The following is a 24,002-nucleotide window of genomic DNA, read 5'->3' as shown; positions in this document are numbered from 1 at the left end:
GCCTTTCCCTCATCCACTAGGTGGGTCACCTGGTCATAGAAGGAGATCAGGTTGGTCAAGCAGGACCTGCCTTTCATAAACCCGTGCTGGCTGGGCCTGATCCCCTGGTTGTCCCGCTCATGCCTTGTGAGCGCCCTCAAGATGAACCGCTCCATCATCTTCCCCGGCACCGAGGTCAGGCTGACAGGCCTGTAGTTCCCCGGATCCTCCTTCCGGCCCTTCTTGTGGATGGCCCTCACCTGGGCCAACCTCCAGTGGTTCCGGACCTCCCCCGTTAACCAGGAAATCAGCATCATCCCCTTTCCCCTCAACTCCTGCCTCTTGCCAATAAGAGGAACAGTGAACCTGATTCTTCAGTACAGTCCCCTGCGTTTACTGCCTTTATCCTTCTTTGGCGCTCTCCCCTTCTTCCTGCTGGGACTTTCTTTTGCTACAGTCCTAGGCCTTATTTCTGGAGGAGGCAAAGAGGGAAATCTTGACCTGGGTTTGCCATCAGCTATCATTCAAGATGATCTGTGTGCTGCCTTGCTCTGGAGGATGTAAATTGTTATCCTGTCTCTTCATTGAACATACAGATTGCCTCATTTATGCAATTGTATGCTTAAGATGTTGAAGATGAGAAAGAAAGGTGGGGTTTTTCTCTCTGTCTGTAGGCAGGGTAATCTTGCCTTTCCACCATGGGCCAAAATGAGAGATTTTGAGAATACAAGAATGATTGTATGAAACTGATTAATATGAAAGTGATTAATTCTTTCATCTGAAGAGCCTCCATTGAGGCTCTTTTCTCTGTTTAGTAGTCACATAAGAGCTGCAAAAGTATAAATGTAACAGTTCTCACATTGCATTGCGTGTTGCTGAACAAGATGAAAACTTTTTTTCTGCATATATAGACTTCTGCAAAATAACTTTAAAAAAGCTTTTATTCTGTTTTGATTAATCAGTGGTGGTTTGCAGAAAACCTCATCTGGATAACAAGATAAATTTGAAATTGCTGAAGGGTAGGCCTTCCACTACTTTCAAAATACAGACAGAGGCAAGAGAAGCTTTCAATTCTAATTGTGTAGGGACACTTACCTGAGTCAGCACTGAGGATGCATTCACGCCAACAGTAACTGATTCATCAATAAAGGGCCTGTGTGTAGCTGTGGTACTTGGACATTTGCCACCAATTATCTGATCAGCATTTGTGGCTGAGCAGTAGGAACATGATGCAGTGCTCAGCAACACCTCCTGGCTCCTTGTCATAGAGTGCTGCACTTCACAAAAGTGTCCTAGACAATCCCAAAGTCTATGCGGTTGACTCAGAAATTGGGAACAGTGTCAGGGTGGAATGAAAAAGGGAGCACAAACTTACATCTGAGGGAGGTGGGGTGATTACTCTTGAGGTTGTAGTTTCAGAGCGAGAACTTTATTTGAGAAGAGAGATGGGATGCTCTTGCCTATACGGACAGTCCATACCAGATGTGGTATGGAGTGTCTGGTGATGATCATACCTAAGCCATCTGAGCTTTAATTTCTTGTTAAAATGTAGTTTTTTTTCTCTTAAGAAGCTCTTCTTAGTGTTTCCTGGCACCGTATATGGTCAAAACTTAGTTCCAGTGAATTTTACATTAACTTTTCCCTGTATTTCTATTGTATAAATAAAACTGAAGTTGTTTACCTTGCTTTTTGCCTTTCCAAAACACATATACATATAAAAAATATTTAAAACATTTTTTGTTTTGTTTTGTTCAACAAATGAACACAACAATTTTTTGTTAATATATTATACGGTGGTGGTGGGGGAGAGACAAAATTAATTCCTTTTGCACACTGACCATTTCATCAACACATATTGGCTGCTCCTTACTTTGTTTTGTATTATCCCCATTCCATTCTTCTTAGAAATTACAATTTTTTTAGTTAATGAATTATTAAAAATCTTATTTTACAATAAATTTTGGCTACAAGCTCATCAGGACATTGTAGGTTTTCTGTTTTACTTACTGTCAGCTTTCGAGCATCCATTTGAAAGGCTTTTGTCTAGTAGATATATTAGAACACTATAAAATCATACGCAATAAAACTCTTTAAAATAGTATAAGGCAGTTAAAACATAGCAGGAAATGAAGGTTCTGATTCTAATGAATGGGATTGAGCGCATACAAGAGGAGAAATGAAAAGATATTTCTAATAACATAATGCAACATTTAAAGAAAGCTGCAGTTCAATGAAAAATGAATATGGTCTATAATGATGCACTAAATTTACTATAAATAGTAGAATGTGAAAGACCAAGTCAGCTGTCACAGCCAAAAAATTTTTTTTTCATCAGGTATCACAGTGCAGGGTGGGTTTCTTTTGTTCTATAAAATCTCAGAACTGTATGTATTTGCTTCATACTCTACTCAGTCTATTCATTTCATTTTACATAAGGAGAGAAGATCCTTCTTTTATTCACTTTGTCTTTAATGTCCAAGCGAAGCAACAAGCCTAGCAGACATCAGAATTTCAATTCAAATTGGGGTCAAAGACATATCTTCACACTTGTTTCCATAGTATTCCCAAAGAATGCAGCTAAGCTGACAGGTTCTGGACACTTCCCCAGCTGATGGATCTAAGCTCTTGAATAGAACACATTGCACTAGCAACCCAAGCCAGCTTTATGACTGACAGAACAAGTGCAATTTTCTGTGTTTCTTTCTGACTGCTGAATTGAGGTTCGTTAAGACCTTGGTGACAGTAAAGTAGAAAGAGAGACAAGTCACTGCAAAGCAGGAAAGAAGAGAGGAGAAAAAACTCCACAGCAGTTAAATTACAAAAGAGAAAATGCCTATAACTATTTTAGCTATTCAAGTACAGAACACTTTCACCTATTTGTATATTTCTGTGGGTCTGTATAATTAGACACAGACTTTTTTTTTAAATACAGCCACAAGCAACCTTGGATTTCATTCATTTTAGTTAATGGAGTTATTTTAGAGTTTTATTTCCATCCTTGTGAATCTTTATTGTCACTAAGTCCTATGAATAAGGTAAAATTCTGCACCCAACATACTAAATGTGGCTTTCAGAGTTGTTTTCATGTTTTCAGTTAGGTCAGGATTTAATCTGTAGTTGACTTAATTATATTAATGCGGGCACTGGGGGAGAACACTGGAGGGCAAATGTATTTTTGGTTCAATCATGATAAGGACAGACTGCCCTCAGCTACACAAAGTCCTTGTTTATTTAAATAGCTGCAACATTCATCAGTCCTATTGGTTACTGATCGAACTGTGGTTTGATCCAGTGATACCAAAAGCCGCATGCATCTTTATTCTCTGGCTAGAGCACTTCAATAGAGCAAGTTTCATAGAAGTAATGGGGTAAAATCATAATATTAACCAGAATACTTACTTAAAAGAAAGAGATTCTCTAAATTATCGTGGTAGTTTGAATTAATGGTAGGCATATCCTGGTTTAGCGTTCATTCAAGGAGTTCAATAACACTAAGGCTTCAATGTTTTTGATGGTAACTAATGTTTTACCAAAACCCAAAATTTCCTTGAATAACAAAATGAAGAAGTAGGGGTGGTAGATTAGCATATCATAGCAAATATGGAGGAATCTTACTCATTAATTTAGCAGTTTACCTGTTTAAAAAAACAGTTATATCTTGAGTGGCCATTTTGCCTTCTCTAGGATGGCATATTTGCTCAAAAATACGCTTAACAATTTACTATGGAAGTGCCAACAGCTGTTGTTTCTTCTTACACTTAATTAACGTTTGCAGTATTTTATGTAAGAAGACTAAATAAAAAACTTGAAAACCAAAACATTTATCTTTTCTAGCATGCACAGAACACACAGTTACACAATGGTATATTAAGTGTTAATTTACAAATTTTGTAAAATGTTAACAGTACCAAAATATTTGCCTGAGTTCTAAGCTGGCAGATTTTATATTTCTGATTTCATAACATAAACCAGTTGAATTCCCATCGGTTCAGATACTGCCATGATGATAAACATTAATCCTCTAGGATATTGAAGAACCAGCTGTAACAAGCTTTCTTAATGAGGGAAGAAAGAGACTGCCTTGCTGACAGTATAACTCCCATAAACTAGCACTAGCATCAATGACGGTGAATACAGCAGTTTCCCAAGGTAGATACTGAAGTCTTAGGGAAAAATCAGATCAACATGCACAACTCAGTTCTATTAAAAAAAGCTCCTCTAAAATACGTGAAATAAAGTACCCTCATTTTGTTCTGCTTTCTGAATATTAAAGAAATTGTGAGATTACAGTTGTGAGAGCGTGTGAAGAACATGGTAAGAAAGGTTTAAAATTGCCATTTCTTATTTCATTATAATTAATTCAAACCTGGGTCACTAAGACATCTGGTGTCATCCTTTAAATAAATAAAGATACTTAAAATGTTAAGATTAAATCAGAGCATGAAGTTAGCAGCAAAGATTTCACCTAATAAGTGTCTGTGCTGCATTCACGTTCCAGGTGTTTTGGCCTTTCAGAAATGCCCCTGCCACACTCAGGCCACTTGTGTCTGGGCTCACGAGAGCCACCAGTAAGGCCAATTCCAAAGAAGCTCTTCTAGAAAAACCCTGGGCAGATGCATCTCGCTTGCATCCCCACACAGCCGCTAGCTGTCTGGGCTCCTGTTGTTACCCACTGGCACCTGACAGTGCAAGCACTGTGAAGGCAGAGAGAGAGTAACAGCAAAAGGCAAGGAAAACCTGGTCCTTGTGCTGGCTGCTCACCACGGAGGTGCGCTGGGGGATACATCTCAGAGTCACCTGACGTATTTGTAATGTCTACACAAAGACCGAGTATGGTAGTATAGGACCAGGAGCACAAGGGTCTGCACTCCACCTGCTACTTGTGCAGCATAACAGTTTTGCAATTTAAATCAGGAAAGGAGTGAGGGAGAGATGGACAGGAGTCAGCAGAAGGCAGGATTTATCTGGCATGGTGAGTGCTTTTTGTGAGATTTTAAAAAAATGTACTTCTCTGCTTGCGTGTTCCAGCACATGAGCTGTCAGCAGCGTCACTGGCTGTTCCAAAGTGACTGTGCCAGCCTCTTTCAGTGGGTGAAGGATGAAGAGCGTGTGCCTCCGTAGTCAGTGGCTGTAGCTGCATAAAGTAGCTGCTGAGAGACAGAACAGATTGGTACACAGATGCACGAGCTGTTGGCTGCCGTGGCAGCGCTGCGTTTCACTGTTGCAAGCCCTAAGTCTGCTGTACATAGTTAAGGTGACCTAACAACTCCGGTTCAGAGCATGGCTGCCACTTCTGGAGGAGAACTGGAGGGTGACGGCATGAGGTGTGCTGTGCGTGAAAGCTGGCAACAAGTACCGGGCGGGGTGCTGTGCGTGAAAGCTGGCAACAAGTACCAGGGCGGGGGAGAGCTGCCATCATGACACTGTGATCTGCTTTCCACGTAGCATTTTAACGAGGACAAACTTTGCTAGATATGGATTATGGCTGCATTTGTAGAGGGAATCTGATGCTGTGATTACTTTGTAAGAACCCCATTTCTGGTGTGATATCTTGGAGATGTTTGTTGTGAGGTTTTTGAGGATGCAGACTACACGTAAAGATGCGGAGGCACTTGTGTGTGGTATAGTAGAGACAGGCTAATGGGAGAAGACATACTTTTGGCTAAAATTTCTGCTACTTGTTCAAAGTTCATGCAATATAATAATCTTGATTTATACAAAAAACATCTTGTTTGCAGATGCCTTTCTGCCATGAAACCATAATGGTAGATGAAAGCATTTTAAGAAAAGGTAGTGGTGTATTCTTTCCTGAGGGGTATTTGCATCTATCAGCATATACAATGAAGTGCTCAAAGTCACAGGCAATGAAGCATGGTTTATATTTATTACTGTAGCTGTATTATAAACCTATTAATAACACTGAATATGGTGACAGAACTTATGCTCTTTTTCTGATCCACACAAAATAGACAATTAATTTTTATTCTTCTTTTTTTTTTTTCAGATTAATAGTACGTAAAAGACAAAGGCTGACATGTCCTGAGGGTATACAGTACTACTCCTTGATATGTTGAAAATGACCTTTTAAATAATGTCAGGTTAATATCTGATGTTTCTTCTCTCTTAAGGGTAGGAGGAACGCAGTGATCTAGCCACTATTTAAAATTTCATTTATTATACTTTGTAGGTGCATTAACTTGATTAAATCTGTTTATTGGGGTGGAATGGTTGTATGTTCAAATGAATTATGTCTCTGTTCTTAATACCAAATATCCTGGTTAGTCACCATTTAGTAGCACAGAACAAGAGCATAATAGCTGAGGAATTTTGGAAACAATTTCTTTGAAAGTGGAAAATTTCTTAATTTTAAATATATATACATTTTAAAATAGGGCATTCTCATATTTAGGTATATATTTTTACTCTTCATATAAACTCTGGCTAAGCTAGCTTTCATTAATTAGGGGTTTTTTTTAATATACTGTATGTATATATACATGATCACATTTGGAACTGGTTGTGTATAATATGATATTTTTTCAGTCTTCTATGTTTGTGAAAATAACAGCATGGGGAGAGGTAAAATAGTGCTTAGTATATATTTGCTAAACTTTCATAATAGCAACATCTTTCCTAGTCCAACAATTCCAAAGGAAGAGTCAGGCAGAGAGCAAAATTTACATTACCAATGAACTGCTGAGAAGATTCAGAAAGCATAATAAACTTTGAGAGGAAGCACTCACCATGGTATTCTAGAATATATTAATCATGATTAGATATTCATAAGGAAGGTGTCAGAACCAGGACTTAGTTTGTTTTCCACAAAATATTGAACTTGCAAGGGTGAAAAGCATTAGCAGGAAAGAAAAGGGAGATAGAGTTTCGCATTGCATTTTCTCAAGAATTGAAAGACATTGTCCCAACTCAGGGGTGACTAGCTCATCAACAGGGATAACTGTGGCAAGTCTGTGAACTTTTCATGTAGTTTTCTTTGCTTTTAAAAAAAAAAAAATACCACTGAAAAATATTTGAATTAATTGGTATACTACTTTTTACACACCCTTTTATGGAAATAAAAATAGCTAAGCAATATTTTCCCCCACCCCCAAAATTTGTTGTTGCTGGTGGCTTAGGAGCTGAATAAATGAACCAATTATTTTCAAAGCAGTTATTCCTTTCTTACTGAGTATAATATTGTCATTACTTTTAAGATAAAGCAGGCAATGTTCATCACACACAGATACCATAAATATCTGTAATTTGTGCATATGCATATTGAAGTATAATGTACAAGGCCTGATATGTATCAGTCTAAGGTGACTTTACTTACGGAAGAATGTACATTGAATTTACTAGTGACAGCTAAAGTTCAAAAAGGTTGGATGTTCAGTTTATGTAAGACTGTCTGCCTCAGAGTTTGGATGTGTGTTTGAATCCTATCCCCGTTATTAATACTATTTGAAGGTTTGAGTGCAATAGAAATACTGAAGATTATTCAGCATCAACTACCAGATTTGGAAACACACAGAGTTTTACGCTGTAAAATCAATAGCCTAAGCTAAGTAAAGAGGTAATATATAATTTTATGGTATTTTGCCCTTTTTATTTTTTAATAAGTAAAATAGTGATTTAATTATAACTGAGCATCTTGCAGCATAAACCACTTCTAAGACAGTCTGAAAGTTTCAAGGCTAGAAGATTAGCCCCAGTTGCTCTGCTGAGCAGACTAAATTGTGTTTGATTGCATTGTACCAAATGTATTCAATGACAGCATTTTTAATCAAGAGTGTATACCAAGAAGAATTTTACCAAGTAGAATTTTCTTTAATGAAATAAAATATCTCATGCTTGTGCTTCATACGTTTCAGTAGAAAATTGTGATTAACTCTTTCTTCTTTGCAGTTCTGGTTTGAACAGTGTTATTTTTTTCCCTCATCCCAGTGATAAGGGTCAGCATGAAGAATATATATATATACCCTCATAAGACAACTAGATCATAACCAAGTGTTTCTATATGAATGGCTGCAAACCGAATACATGACTAAATATTGTTATAACGAGGCTTTCAATATAATAATGATTTTGGAAATTTTATGAAAAGAAGATGATAGAACAGTAACACAAGCTACAAATTATATGGGGCAGGACAGGTTATTTGCTTGAGGAATGACCTTATGGTCTCAATTCCCTTACCTAAATGAGGCAAGTGAGATGCCCTAAGGTATTCCAGCTGCCAGTTTAGAAGGTACAGCTCTTTTAGCAGTATTCCTCACCCAAGGGTTTTAAGGAACAAACTTATCACAGAATAAAAGAATCGTCTTATGGATAATAATTTATCAAAAAGTGTCAGAAGTAACTGAAATGGAGAGAAGTCAATAGTGAGAAAACTGCAGTGTGCATCCGATTCATGAATGCTCTGGAAATGGGTTAAAAAGTAAGATGTCAGAGCTTTCTGAGAATCAGAAAGGAAAATCTAAATTTGATACTGAGAACTTACTGTACAGTGAGAAATAAGGAATAAACATTATCTGTTCCACATCCTTCACTCTATCCCTCCTCAGCTTTTAAGGCAAATCTAAGGCTCACAGGGAGCAATGCAGAAGAATCCCACAATATAGATCAGTTTATTGATAAAATAGAAGGTGAAACATTGTTAATAAGAGAATTAATGCACATGAGGAAAAAAAACCAGCACCCTAATTATTTACATGCAATGAGTAGCTGTAAATTAGCTGTTTGCATTCACAGGACATAAGATATGGGAGTTATTGTTAATAGTTGTCTGAGAATTTCGGGTCAGTGTTTAGTGGCACACAAATCATATATATACACACACACTAAAAGATGTGCTGAAATATTTTTTTTATTTCTCTCTATATTTTAACCTATAAGTGATATTATAAATCATTTAATAGATATAATTTATTACATAAATACAAATGTATATAACAAATTATAAAAATAGATTATTACAATTTGTATTAAATTATATGTATATTAAAATATTTTAAAGTATGAGAATTATTGGGAAAGGAGTATCGAATTACATGCAAAATATCCTGCTATCTAAGTGCTTGGTGCATCCCTGTCTTGAATTCTGTGTTAGTCTCTGGTTAAATTCTTTAAAAAAGATCTAATACAATGAGGAATGTACAGAGAAAGAAACAGGAAACCCCAGAGGTACACATTGGTCTCTGTTTGAAGAGAGAGTAAACAAAATAAATTAAACAAACTCATCAGATTTCCAAACATGGCTATATGAATATAAAGCAGCAACACTCTTCACACCCACAAAATGTTATGGAAATAAAAATATACATAAATTAAAAAAGGAAGCAGACAAACTTAAGGAGCTAAAGTCCATCAGTGGATATTAGACAAAATAGCTAGCTGCAGTTTTTAGCTCAGACAGTAAATGGACTCAGGGGAATGTACTAACTCGTCCCTTCTCTCCCTGTTTCTTTAATTATCCTTTAAGTATCTACCATTGCCCACCAATTTAATAATAAGTAGTTGTTAAACAGTATTTGCCTCTCTTTACAGTATCACATCAGTGCTTAGTGCAAATAAAGAATTGGAGCAAGGTTTTTGGAAATATAATGTACAGTTTGATTAATAGCTGCTTAATGACAGCCCCTGGTGAAGCAGGTGAAAAAGAAAATAAACATGCAGGATGAAGAACTTTTAAACATTAGAGTGGGGAAAATATGGGGTGGAACTGCTTATTTCTGCAAGACCTTAGAAATAACTTAATACTTAAATAATTTCAGAAGACCAAAAGATATCAGATGATACTCAATTGAGATCTCTAGAAAACAGCAAACTATTCATAATTATATTAATCAACATGTAAGCTATTATCTTGTCTTATCTTGAAATCCTTACAGGTATGTAAGAGCTGTATTGTAATATGTGGAGCTTGTATTTACTTATGTTACATGACGAAACACATCACTGGAAAAAATGGTAAAGGTCAGGAATGTATCTGCCTGACAATCTGATTTCACAACTTTCACAGCACAAGCAAATTCACTACGCTGCTTTCTGGGTGATGCCTCAGTGATGTGACAAGCCCAAGCAGAAAAATATCTGTTCAATAACATTTCACTGAAATTGTCAAATATAATTGATAACACTTGCTTATTTCTTGGAATGTTTCTTTCAAAGCTGGTCTCTCCCCTCTCTTCTCTGGCTGTGTAACTGCCTAATTCAGATCCTAAGTTTCAGTCTGTGGCAAGTCTTCTGAGAGACAGAAAGTGAGATTAATGCCTTATTCATCTTTGATTAAGGCGCACACACCATTCCCCCCCGCCCTCCTCTTCCAAAGTTCTCAGAAATGTATATACTGTCTGGGACATTAAAGTAGAACCTTTTTTTCCCCCCACTTTTCCAAACAGTGATAGCAGAAAAATACAAAATACTAAGTTGCTTGCACTCAGGAGCTCTATATTTGTTGAACTCTCACATTTCAAAATATTTATTAAAATCTGTATTAATACTGCTTAAAATCTTTGATTTTCAGCATTTTCCTATGAAACATAGTTTTGATTATAACATTTAACTGCATTAAACATTTGTTTGACCCTGAAATTCCTTAAGCCCACTTATCTCCAGTTGTTGTGAAAGATATATTTTTATATAATATCCTGTGCATTTAATAAAAGCATGCTAAGTAACTGTAGTCATTCATATATTCAAATTTAATGATCTGTAAAAAAGTTTCTGACAGCTTAAAACTCAGTCTGTCCACCATGACTTGAAACAAACAACAAAAAAAAGTGAAAATAAAAGTAGTCATATAATAAAAACCCTAACTGCTATACAAATATGTAATTCATTAAGTCAAAAATACAGAAAAATGTTATCCAAAGACTGAAACAACAAATTCTGTCATATTATAATCAATGAGTAAACATTAAAATTAAAAAAAAAAAAAAATTCTGAAAGGCCAATAAGAACTGCAGACACCCTACATACTTTGGGGATTATAGGTGGCATCTGTCCAAAAAGCTGACTTCTTTAATTTACATTTTAAGTGCTCATCCGAGTAATAGGCAATGAAGTCAGAAACTGAGCATGTAATAATTTTCTTTTCCTCTGGACAAGTACAAAGGAGAAGCCTTTCAGGGTCAAACAATTTTCAAAACTATAAGGACTCTATTCTTTTACACCACATGAGGCTAAAATATATGCAGTTTAGATGGGAGGGTGGTGGAATGTGGCTGCCCTTACCGTCTTCTGTGAAATGACTGTTCTCCAACCTAATTTTCATTGTATGGAGAGATATTCCACAAGTGCACAAAGGGGACAAAGGTTCAACTGTGTATAGCTAGTTTTAGCATGCATAACTGCTAAACTAATCTGATTCTGACCTTGAAAGTTAACAATAAACTCTTTTCAAAGCCTTTTTTTCAATAAACACAAATAAAGGGGTGTTTTCTTCAAGATTAAAAGTCAAGATTCTGGTTTTTCTTTTTTCTTTTTTTTTTTCCTTTTTTTTTCTCCTTGTAATGGACTTATTGTTCCAATAACAGTGATACTGAGAACTAACACAGAGGCAGGGAAGGAAAATGCCATTCTGCAACACACCTGAATTCTCAGAGTTCTGAAATAATCTTTTCCAGTGTTTCAAGTCAGTGAGCTAGATTTGTTGTAATAACCCCATAGTAAAGGTCCACCAGAACATCTGATGAGCAGTTCTGTTTTGGTTGAAGTATGAGGGGAACTCAAGAAAACTTATTCACTGTGTCACTTTCTATCATCACTTTAATATCCAGTTACTGAACAGGTAAAGAACAAGCCTTAAGTTATTTATGTAAAATAGTTCTCTGTAATAGAGCTTGTTGTCTTTGTTTCAAATCATTCATTGCTTAATATATTCTGCAAGAGATCTCCTAGGAGAGATACCTCTACTATGTGTATTAGGAAAGCTGGAGTACCAAAAAAAGGTACTTGAAGTGGGAACTGTTGGAATAAGCAAACATAAATGAGAAGAAATCTTCAATTTGATTAATAGGGAGATCCGGAATGAGATTGGTTTTGGTGGAACAAAAGATAGGTGGTGTCAAAGTAGCATGGTATATTAAACTCAAGCTTGAGTTTGAGCTAAAAATATGAAAGCTAGGCAGGCTGGTAAATTCAGCTGGAATGAGAATGAAACAGACAGCAACTGTTAAGTGGTTTTACCAAGTTTGGTAGACTAGTCCCCAAAGAAGGGTAGCAGACTTATGCCGTGTCATGGTTTAACCTCAGCCGGCAACTAAGCCCCACACAGCTGTTCGCTCACTCCCCTCACAGTGGGATGGGGGAGAGAATCGGAAGGGTAAAAGTGAGAAAACTTGTGGGTTGAGAAAAAAGACAGTTTAATAGGTAAAGCAAAAGCTGTGCATTCAGCAAAGTAAAACAAGGAATTCATTCACTGCTGTCTATTGGCAGGCAGGTGTTCAGCCATCTCCAGGAAAGCAGGGCTCCATCACGTGTAACGGTTACTTGGGAAGACAAAACACCATCACTGCGTACATCTCCCCCTTCCTCCTTCTTCCCCCAGCCCCTCCCACCTTCTTGTGCACCCCCAGCCTACTCACTGGTGGGGTGGGGTGAGAAGCAGAAAAAGCCTTGCCTCTATGTAAGCACTGCTCAGCAATAACTAAAACATCCCTGTGTTATCAACACTGTTTCCAGCACAAATCCAAACCATAGCCCCATACCAGCTACTGTGAAGAAAATTAACTCTGTCCCAGCCAAAACCAGCACATTCTGGATCCCATTACTGAGACTGTGAATAGAGGTAAGGCTAGAGTCCATTTAATACCTTTGATATCTCCACAGGAATTAATTCTATGCAGTCCCTGCCTTCAGGTGACTGTGAGAACTACCGCTATTTGAAGAATGATAGGAGTCAAAACCACAGTTTGTATAACAGTATTGCCAGGAGCATAAGTGTAAATGATACAGGATAATAAGTGATCCCCAATTTGTTCACATTTTATGCTCAGCTGATTTTCTATAAAAAAGGAAATGTTAGGCAAGACTTTAACATTCTGTATACACTCTGGGCTCTTAGGGCACACTTACGACGTTTTGTACTTACTCATGTATATCTTTATTCTTATCACAGATTTCTATGTCAACAGGGTAAGTGCACTACAAGCAAGGTAGAAAGGGGAAAAAATAATAAACACTTATGCATAAGTCAGCCTGCATAGAAGTTGTTCATCTCTGTCCCATATTACAGGACTAAATAATACAGACTAAACAGAATGACTTGCACATGTCTCAAAGTGATGAGGATCAGTTTGCTGTGTTGTCTGTTTAGCACGATAGTTTCGACACAGATGCTGAATATCAAAAATAAATATCGAATATCTCTAATAAGTACTGAAACCACTTATGAAATGCACATTTGTAGGTCCATTAGGAACCATATAAGGAAACCCTCATGCCATATGTATCTATAAAATGTGTGAGTATGATTGTTATAGGCCTTCTATAGTTCTGATCTTATCTTTATGAAGCTAGAATGTCTTTGTGCAGTCAAAAGCAGCTCTGACACAAATTCTCTATGATTTTTTCAGCATCTCCTGCAAGGATTTTTCTCATAAATTTCAGGATATAAGTTTGTCAAGGCCTTTAAAATTAGGAACAGTTCTGTGCATTCTTCCAGACTGTTGCGTATCTCCCTTTCTAATATCAGTATCTAATATCTTAATTTTAGTTCTAATGGGTCACACCTTAAAGTATTACGATAGCAGGACAATGTAGAACTGGCTCATCAAACCAGTCCAGTTTTGTCTGGAAAAACCAAATTTTTTGTTCATTTGAATAGAAAGTAATTTTTTGATAACCTGGTTTAAAATATACCAGAACATTGCAATTAGCACAAAATACATTGTTAAGATGACTGCAGGCTGACAAACTTATGGGCAGAGTGCTGATGAAGTGGACAAGATCTGTAACTGTGCATAATTGTATGCGTAACATATTGTATGGTATTTACCAGATAGATATTGGTATTTACTGTTAAAATGTACCTTTAATATATCAAGTCTGAAATTGTTAATTTAACATTCTGGTTTAATATTATAATTGTAAATAGTTGAGTATCCTTCTGCTAATCTCTCTTTTCCATGAAACAAAAGGTTGCATCAACTATTAAGAGTGGCCTTGTCCTTCCCCTTCCTCATTTCTTTATGTAACATTTCAATTTATGAAGGTGAAATATGTGTAAGCAGTCTGCAATTTTAAGCTTTGCATAAGAAGAAGAAATGGATGTAAATAGTATTTCTTTCAGTTTTCAGTGCATCATAATAAAGTTTCATAGGTTTGTTTGAAAACTGTGATTTTTGATGTTCTTACAAATTTCAACAAGGTGCCATTGTCTATGCAAATAAGAATAGTTATCGAACCCCTTCTGTATTCACAGTAAAATACACTATCTTGCAATGTAATGAAATATCTGTTAAGAATTATTGCAAAGTCTCCTCTGGGATGACAATATTTTTCTTGCTAATCATAAACCAGCATTAGACAAGTATGAAGCAATACATATGCACAAAACTGTACCAAAACCAGCTTTTGAAACAACTATTTCTGAAGACAAACAACATTCACTAAATGTCATTAGTCCTAATACAAAAGTATTTACATAGTTTCCTGAAGTGTCCTGTGACCTAACATTTCTTAAAGATGTCATTTGCTATTTTGGATTTGTTTCTAACAAGTAATAGAATGCTGGTGCATTTACCATGGTAGCGCTTTGTCAGTTCAGGTCATCTGTAACACAACTTGTGGGATTCTGAAACAGAAACAATCGAAAACCCAAACCAATCAAAGAAAAATTTTTCAAATAATCTACCCTGAATTTTGCGCTTGATTGCAATGAATTCTGGGACAAGATTTGGGGAGTTTACTTAATAGACTGGAAATAGTCTTATAATGCTGACATATGCAATAAAGCATATAGACTATACATAATTTCAATAATGCAATTTAAAAATTCCTCCAGAGCGTTGGCAGAAAATACAGTGCTTTGCTTACATTTTAGACTTCAGTGCTAGTAAGATAAAGATAATAATAGACGTATGCTAGATATTTTACACTTTTAGGTTGTGAACAGTGCACCACCGGAGACTGTATTTAAAAGAAAAAGTTGATGAACATGTATGTCATTGATGATCATCTTTTTTCTTCATTTGAGGAAAACAGTGTTGAATTGTTCATCACTGTTTTTCAGTTATGTCCTATCTTTTCTGAAGCTTTTCCTGGTTGTTTCTTCAGTGAACCTCTCATATGAGTATTGAAAAGCAATACGAAAATGCTCAGTTCAGCACAACTGAATTGATATTGTGGTCCCAAATACTACTACCTTTTTTTCTTTTTCTTTTTGCTGTTGTGCCAGATGGATTACCCTATTTGTATTATATTTATTCAAGTCCACAAATGGAATATCAGTATTGTAAACTTTTATTATATGACTTGTGCCAAAGTAATATTGCAGTCTGTCACTGAACTTTTACATTTTATTTTGACAGGAACAGACCTGTAAAGATGTTTATGAGGTGGTCAGCTGTTTTACTTCTTGGATGCATTTTGCTGGGAGCAGATGGGTGGCCAGCCAAGGAAGGATACGACTTTAGGCCCTATCAGCCTCTAGTAAGATTACGCCACAAGGTACAGATTATTTTCCAGCACTTCTGGCTTTTCTTCCATGATCAAGGGATAAATTATACACCAGCCTTGTCTTGTTTGTGTTTATTGGAGTAATGTTCAGAAAATAACTTTTTCAGTAACAACGCCTGCAAAAATATAGACTTGATTTGACAAGTAAACAGGAGCTGTTTTGATTTGAAAGCCCAGAGATCTTTCAAAGACAGTGAGCTAAGCTCTGTTCTAGTTTCACAAACTAGAGATTATGAATATCAACAGAAACTTAGAGAGAGAGACAGGAGAGGTTGTCTCTTAAAGCAACTGTCAGCATCTGCTTAGGGCAGCGACTTGTCCCAGTACTCACTGGATTTCAGACCAAGCAGCAACCAGGGGAACTGCCTGTCAAAGCAGTATGGTGTTGAAGTTAACTGATCAACAAAAACTTGTCTGCATGAGGTAGATGTTCACAGTGCTTGCTGAATTTAGGAGCTTTGAACCACGGCATAATGCAGATGTTTCCTGAGATATTGGGTTTCCCAGCTTGAAGCACTATATGCCATTCAAATTTTGCACACCTGCTACACCTTTGTCATGAATCCAGGACTCCAAAAACAGTTGTCAGCTAACAAATCCTGCTCTTCTTCTGGTAGCTGGAAGGAAAACTGCTGTGGTGGTTCTGTAAAACAAGGAACAGGGCTCTAATATCTCCACGGGCTGTCTGAAGCTAGCATAGATCTGATCAACTTCTTAGTTTCTTCTTGGCATGGTAGTCATGGGAGCAACATCTGAGAAGCCTTAAGGCCTACAATCAGGCCAACAAAAGTGATAAAAAACCCTTCTTTTCCCCCTTCTTCTGAATCTGGGTGCTTCAACTAGAAAGTCTGAATTATAGCAGAAACTCTAAATATTAGTTTCTATTAATGTTTCAGGATCTGGCTAGTTTAATTTCTCAGTACTTTTTACAAAATACAAAAGCTATTTCCTCTTGGTCCTCAGTTTGAAAAAAAAAGATCCAATATCATGTGATTCTATCTCAGCTTATAAGGAGGAGGAACTGATAATTGAGTTCTGCTCAAACGAATAAAATATTTGCCTATTAGCTGATTATTTTACACTATGTATGTTAAATACAGAAAGTTTCTAACAGAAGAAAAATAAAATATTAAAATTTAAATTTCATTATAAAGTTGTACATCCTCTAGGGAATGTTGTTCAATCAGAATAAAGAATGCATCAGGCCCCAGTCAAGGAAATACGTAACTGTATAAGCACTCAGGTGTTCACACTGAGTATTTTGCAAAATCGGAAACTTGTCTCATCAGTTACTTCCATTTGTCAGCTTTAAACAAAATACAACAAAATAGCGCAAGAAAAATACTTTGAAATCTAGAAGGAATGGAGAGACTAGTAACGGAAACATGGAATGAACCATGAGAGAGAGAAATCAGACATACAAAAAAAAACCCAAAACAAAACCGTGAAGAATGTGAGAAGAATCAAGGGCAGGACATGAAGTATAGTGAACACCATTTCTGAGATTTAGATCGTCCCTGACATTAATATTAGATTGTGTATGAAACTAATAGTATGTTGCTGTTCCTTAATAATACCTCTAATCCTCTAATAACTCTCATATATTACTTGGAATAGGCTGCCATAAACATTTCAAGTTTAATATTGGGGGACCACACATACACATATGCCTGTGTCCACATACACATATAAATACATATGAAAGGTAGAGAGACTTTTCCTCTATTTTTCCTTCCTTACAAGTTTTTGAAAAACAAATATAAAAACATACATACAGAACAAAAGCAAATGGCACATCCTGCAAATAGACTTTGTATTTTTAAAAGAAGATAAAGCTTTAAGGGAAAGAAAATGAATGCTAGGAAAAAAAATAAAGAAACAGGAAAAAGAATAATAAAAACATTATATAAAAATTTATTCTGAAAAGCAAAGAAAATATGGTGGGTTTTTTTTCTAGGCAATTATGTCTAGATAAAAAAAGGTTTAGTATAGTTCAGCTTTTGGTATTATGAATATGTGTTAGTATAAAAAAATAGGAATGCAAAACTTTTCTAAAGTCTATTTTTAAAACCAGTTCTGGCACAGATACACATACTCAAAACGTAAATAATATGGTAAAGGAGACTTTCTGCTTCAATCAAGCACTTAATATATCAAGTGCTTAGATTAAGTTATGCAAGTAGAATACCTATTACAAGCAGAAGATGATAATGAATATCAGCGGAGTCATATTTGCTTTGATCAAGCAATATGTATGCAAGTTTATGAGTGCAAAGATTAGGAGGGGAAAAAAAAAGTAATCACTCTTGCTTTGATAAAGGGGAATTTATCTGACTTGGACAGTAGTCCAAACAGAGCAACTCCAAATGTCAGACTGCAGGGAAAAACAATCCTGTTGGTACTTAGGTATTATCTTAGGTATTATCTTGAAAAAATAATTGTGTTCATGGTGAGAACAGGCATTCATATCATAAAGGTTTTGTTGTCTTAAGAGGGATTATGAACAAATTCAGCTCCTCATGCACAGAAATTACAAGTAGGCATTTAGTCTGAATGCATGATAGTCTGAACACGTAAGGAAAAACATGCATAAGGAAAAAGCTTTAAAAATAGGGAAAAGCTTTATGCATAAGGATACTTTTTTTTTTTTCCCCCCCACTGTGAGGGTGACTGAGTACTGGAACAGGTTGCCCAGAGAGCTTGTGGAGTCTTCCTCCTTGGATATATTCAAAAGCTGACTGGATATAGTCCTGGGCAACCTCTAGGTGACCATGGTTCAGCAGGGGGGTTGGACAAGATGACCTCCAGAGGTCCCTTTCATCCTCAACCGTTCTGTGACTAGGTGACTCATTATAATACATAATTAATAATTACATATAATAAAATATAATTAATTTAGATTTTTTTTTACAATTTATGTAGTCAACTAATAGTTGTGGAATTTTGCTGATGAAAATTAAAAAGATTTAAAGAGATTTTTAGAAAAACCTTTTTAGAAATTTTTTTAAAAATATTCAGAAAAAGAGTTTTATAAAATCTTTTTAAAAAGATTTACAAAATCTTATTAGAAAATCTAAATGTGATAATAGTGAAAAAACCCCAATATCTCTTAATCCGCTGCTTTAATAGGTTGAATAGTAAAATGTCTGATGAACTAAATTGAGAAGTTCTTCATGTTTTAATAACAAATATTTGTAGCACAAATTTGATTCATAGGTTGTTCAAAACCTTTTGAAATAATTTTACTTAGAAAAACATTGATATTATCTATCTTTGTTCTGTCCCTTCCCCCCAACTTCCAAAAATCCTCTATGTCTTCAATAGTTAATGAAGACACCTCTCTTTAATGATATTTATCATTTACCTGCAACAAATAATTCAATTTTTATAACTTGAGACAGTTGAAATGTTTAATCTGTTTCAGAGGACTAATAGTACATATCAGGGTTTATTAATGTTTTATACATCATTTATCCACATCTTCACTCCACTGTTCTCATACAAGGCTATTTAGCCTGTAGCTTTTTACTAATTTTCAGGCCCAGGAGTTATGTAGTTTGGTTGTTTGGTAACTTTATGTTGGGATGTGATTGAGAGCTGTGTGGTTCCTCACATCCCAGTTTGCACAGGAAAGCAGGCCATGCAGGTAGGTCACAAGGAAGTCCCAGCATGTTTTGCTGGATAAGTCAGCCGGCTCTTTAGGGAGCTCTAAAAAATTACCTAAAGCTCCAGTTTAGAGATTAGAGAACCTTCAGTTAAGAGATTGCCTTCATGAGTTTTCGGGTTTCTGTGTATATTTATGTTGAATTCAGAGAAGGACTATGAACATACATTTTTCCAGTAACAGAATATTCAAATATATCATTATCCTCCTCCACTGATGGCATTGTCTGTGTTCTTGGTTTCTGTGGATTTTTTGGGTTTTTTGAGATTGTTTATAATAGACTAAATATGAGGACAGATACTTTAACAATTATATGGCAATATCTTACGTTACTTTAGATAGGATAGAACATATAGCTGATTTAATTCTCCAATTTACAGTTGTATGGAACTCATATCCTTCTTCAGTGGTGGAAATAACTAGGAGAATTGGTATTACTGATAGAAATTTTCAGTGGTGCAGTGTGTGAGAGCCTGCATCCAGTTTTTCCTTAGAAGATAATTGTGCTGCCTTTAAGAAACCAGCATTTTCACTAGCAATTTAAACCACTATTTTTCAGTCTCCAATATTACATTTTTTTTTGTTAAAACTATGCAGAAAATCATAGTAAAATATGCTTTAAGTATATAGATAACCAACTTCTGAGTCTGGACTGCAAGGTTTCCTTAGCTAATGCCAGCGCAGTCTGATGGTATGTGAAGTTGCCATGTTTTGACACTAACCAAAAGTTAGATCTAGGGCTGTGGATATTGCCGATTTCCCAGCCTTGCTCTTTATATCCTTTAAATATGCAGCAATTTCTTACCATGTAGAAATGTCTTTTTGTGTGTTTAACTCGATCTGTAGGAATTAACAGATTATTCTTAAGTAGACTTTCTAATTTATCATATGCTGTATTGATGAAAAGTTTCCACTTTGAATGGTTTTCTGATGTTATACATTAGTTGGAACTGCTCTAGTATTACAGTGGAATTTTTAATATCCAGTACATACAATGAGCTGCTGACTTTCAAGTATTAGTTTATTTTTCTGGAAATTTTCTAACAAAAAACCTGTAATAATTTTTAGAATATAGCTCTAAGAACTTGCAGCAGTTCACACCTAAATTATAATCATGGCCCAAATTATAATTATAATCATGCTCATTATCATGGCCATTATAAAGGCCATGAAGATCAAATGTTTGACTGCATGGTTTATATATGAAATAGTCAAAACCAGGAAGAGCTGAGTCGGCTTGAACTAGAATGGAGAAAGAATGTTACAAAGCACTCCTGAAAATTTTATTTCCAGTCCCCTTCTGTTGTTAGACTGCCATGGCTTACACTTACATGGTTATGCTGAAAAATATTAGGCTATGTCTGAACAACATGTGAATTTCTTGTCATGCCAGTTAATCCTTGGTTCTTCATTTGTCAAAGCACTGGAAAAGTTTGTAAGGGACTTTTCATTTGGGAGTCTTCTTGCATTGCTGCTGAAGTATTGTAAGCTACTTGTTAATACCTACGTTCCCACCTGAAATCATTAGGAAGTACTTCTAGCATCCTAATGAATTTTCTTCTTGTAATTTGCATGGCTCTGACAGAGAGCAATGTTTATGCAATGTCTTCAGTGAAAAAGTGTATGCTCTGAGATTTCCAGGTATAAACAGGAAGGCGGCAGCCAACAGAGTGCTGACTGTTGGTTTCTCATTCTCTGCCAGAGACTAAGAAATATGGAATATAGTCTGTAAATTCATATGTGTATTCTAGAGCATGCCAAGTCTGCATATCTAATACATGCACGCACAACCCTCCTCTGCAAGCCACATGAGTCATACTATTTAGCGGGGAATATTAACAACAGTGCCTTATTGTGAATGATATCATTATGGGTTGAGAGTTGTTTGTTTTCAGTCTCAAGGGACAATCAGTGAAAATTGCTGATTTAGTCATCGTCACCTGGATACCTTTTACTTAGGCCCAATTCTGATCTTATGGAGTTAAGACCATTACATTCTTATAGTCAGGGTTGTAATGCCTAACTAAGAGCAAGCACTGGCCCAGGAGAGTGGGTGGGGGTAGGAAGAGCAACAATCAGGGGAATCTGGGTAAAGCAGAGAGGGAAGAATCGAGAAAATTTGGAATTCAGCCTGGGCCTGGGCAGGAACTTCAATCAGGAAAGAGCTTTTTGTCCAACTGAGCAGGTGGATATAGAGGGTACAGCAAAGGGGACATGCTTTTAACAGCTCTCATGGACTTCTAACAACTGATTTTCCCATATTGATTCAAACTGTTTCCAGCCTTGCCCTTATTTTGTCTTGTTTTACCAAAGGGCTAATGGGATCTGAGTCAGATGTGCAGCAGTCACTGTTGTCTGTGTTATTTCTCCAGGCTAAAATATTTCTTCTAACTTCCTGTGAAAAACCTGCTTCTTTCCCTTTTTCTCCCTGCCTCCCTTCTTACCATTGCTGTTTGCTGTTAAGTTAGGCAGTTCAACTCTGATTCTCATTAATTTAGGCCTCAGGATTAGGTCAGTTCAGAGGTGTTTAGGTTAGATTGGAATTAGGTCCAGTTTAGAGGTGTTTAGGCAATAATGACTTTGTCTGAATGAAACAAAGCAAGAGAAGAAACATATAGTGGTATAAGCATGTTCTCCCAGTTTATTAAAGCCAAATTTGAATGTGTAAGCACAAAGCATAGAATACATGTTCTGCAGTTAGGTTTTTGCCCAGAGGTTATAAAACTTCTCCCTCAACTAATAGCACATTTTGTATTATAATGAAACACCTGTAAAATACAGACAGTCTGAGTGTTCAATGATTTTATGTTCATTTAGGGTATCATAGCCAAGAAAGAAATGCACAGAAGGTAGTACTTCAGGATTCAAAAATAGCCTGAGCTTTCCTTGTGTGGTCTGGTCTACAAACAACCTGAGATTTATAGTTCACAGTGTTTATCTGGAAAGTCTGTTTGCCTGCAGAATCTGAGAAGTCATAAAATTTGATCCTGTGAAATCCTCTGTCCCAGAGACAGAAAGGGTAAAAAAAATCTATTGCAGTAAGATGCAGCAGTGAATTCTGAGGACTAAGAACAGAGCTTTTCCTGAGCATGTCAATGTTGCTCTCAGCTCTAAGGTAACAAGAGAATTTTCTTCCTTCTGAGGTTCCCTGAACAGAGTACCTATGTCCTAGGCAAATTCCAGGATTTCATTTAAGTAACAAGACCTGCTTTTTCTTTTTTTCCCCTCTTAATCATTTGTCTAACTGTAGTCAAGAAGTCTTATGAAACATTGTTTATTTTATTTTACTTTTCTCAGGGAGAGGGAATATGTTCTGCATTCTAATCTGCTTTTTCCTGTGGGCAATAGCATTCAAAAGGCATGGCTAATTTTTTTAAGTCCCATTACAATCATTGTATATTAATAAGCTGATATCAGTTAAACATGTTATTTTTACCATTTCTTCCTAAATGTTCAAAGCATTTTTTGAAGAAGTCTTAGGAAAGTTGCCTGTAAAATTTCTTCTATAGTCCTTCTTCCAACTAGTAATTCATTGTGGGGGAAAAAAAAAGGATGTCAGAGTCTGGACTTAAGGCAAGTATGAAGTTTTTCTTTGAGGCTGTCTGCTGATGCTTTCATTGCTAACTCATTAGCAACACCTAGCTATAAACTTTTAGTCAAGTCTATGGGGCTAGCAAGGGAGAAAAGGTGCATCTTTACCATTGCACTGAACCTCTTGCTGTACCTATCTTTTGTGTTCCTGTTACTGAAAATCACCACTGTGGAAAAGATTAATCTCACCCAATTATTTTCAGGGATGATGAGATCCACATGTATGATCTAGCTTTTTGATTAACTTTGCCTTTTTAATTCCATGTGTCAGCTTGGCAACAAGGAATAAAATATGAAGTAGTGGTGTATGGAGGTGGTGTAATTATCTTCTACAGTACTCAGCTTGGTCTTCTCACATTGCTTTGTAGGAAGAGGATTTCCAGTTAGCCTCTGAATAGATAAGATAAGACAATGGTTTTTGGGCCTTTCTGGTGTTTGGGAGTTGATGCAAACACAATCTATATCAGCTATCATTTCAGATTCTTGATGAGTATATTTTTTTCATATTCTATTACAATGGCAAATCATCATCACAAATTGCAATTACAGTAGTAGCAAAACAAAGCCAGAAGAGATTTGTTTTATGTATTACTTGGGATGATTTGCTCCTGTTCAAATTTGTGCAGTTTGGATTTCTAAGATAATGAAAGAGGCCAGACACTTGAAGTGCGTGTTGCAACATAATATTCTATTACAATGGCAAATCATCATCACAAATTGCAATTACAGTAGTAGCAAAACAAAGCCAGAAGAGATTTGTTTTATGTATTACTTGGGATGATTTGCTCCTGTTCAAATTTGTGCAGTTTGGATTTCTAAGATAATGAAAGAGGCCAGACACTTGAAGTGCGTGTTGCAACATAACTGGGTGGGATCCACCCAAGAGTGCTGAGGGAGCTGGCGGAGGAGCTCGCCAAGCTGCTCTCCATCATTTATCAGCAGTCCTGGTTAACGGGGGAGGTCCGGGACGACTGGAGGCTTGCCAATGTGAATGCCCATCTACAAGAAGGGCCGGAAGGAGGATCCGGGGAACTACAGGCCTGTCAGCCTGACCTCGGTGCCGGGGAAGATTATGGAGCGGTTCATCTTG

General features: G+C 36.4%; 1 protein-coding gene across 3 annotated transcripts in view; it reads left to right on the top strand.

Annotated features, from left to right (window-relative positions):
* The first annotated feature begins 15,516 nt into the window (after positions 1-15,516).
* Positions 15,517-24,002, top strand: part of FSTL5 (follistatin like 5) — a 356,700-nt gene continuing 348,214 nt past the window's right edge. For 2 of the 3 annotated variants that reach the window (XM_009272308.1, XM_009272310.1), the window contains exon 1: positions 15,526-15,648. In XM_009272308.1, the coding sequence (XP_009270583.1) occupies positions 15,526-15,648 (123 nt within the window). Of the gene's footprint in view, positions 15,649-24,002 lie in introns of all 3 variants that reach the window. The other variant, XM_009272309.2, reaches the window with a different exon arrangement.

The sequence above is a fragment of the Aptenodytes forsteri genome, unplaced genomic scaffold (assembly GCF_000699145.1).
Source record: "Aptenodytes forsteri isolate BGI_AS27 unplaced genomic scaffold, ASM69914v1 Scaffold13, whole genome shotgun sequence".
Classification (NCBI taxonomy): domain Eukaryota; kingdom Metazoa; phylum Chordata; class Aves; order Sphenisciformes; family Spheniscidae; genus Aptenodytes; species Aptenodytes forsteri.
The sequence above is the reverse complement of the archived record's forward strand: the minus strand, read 5'-3'. Positions and strand labels throughout refer to the sequence as shown.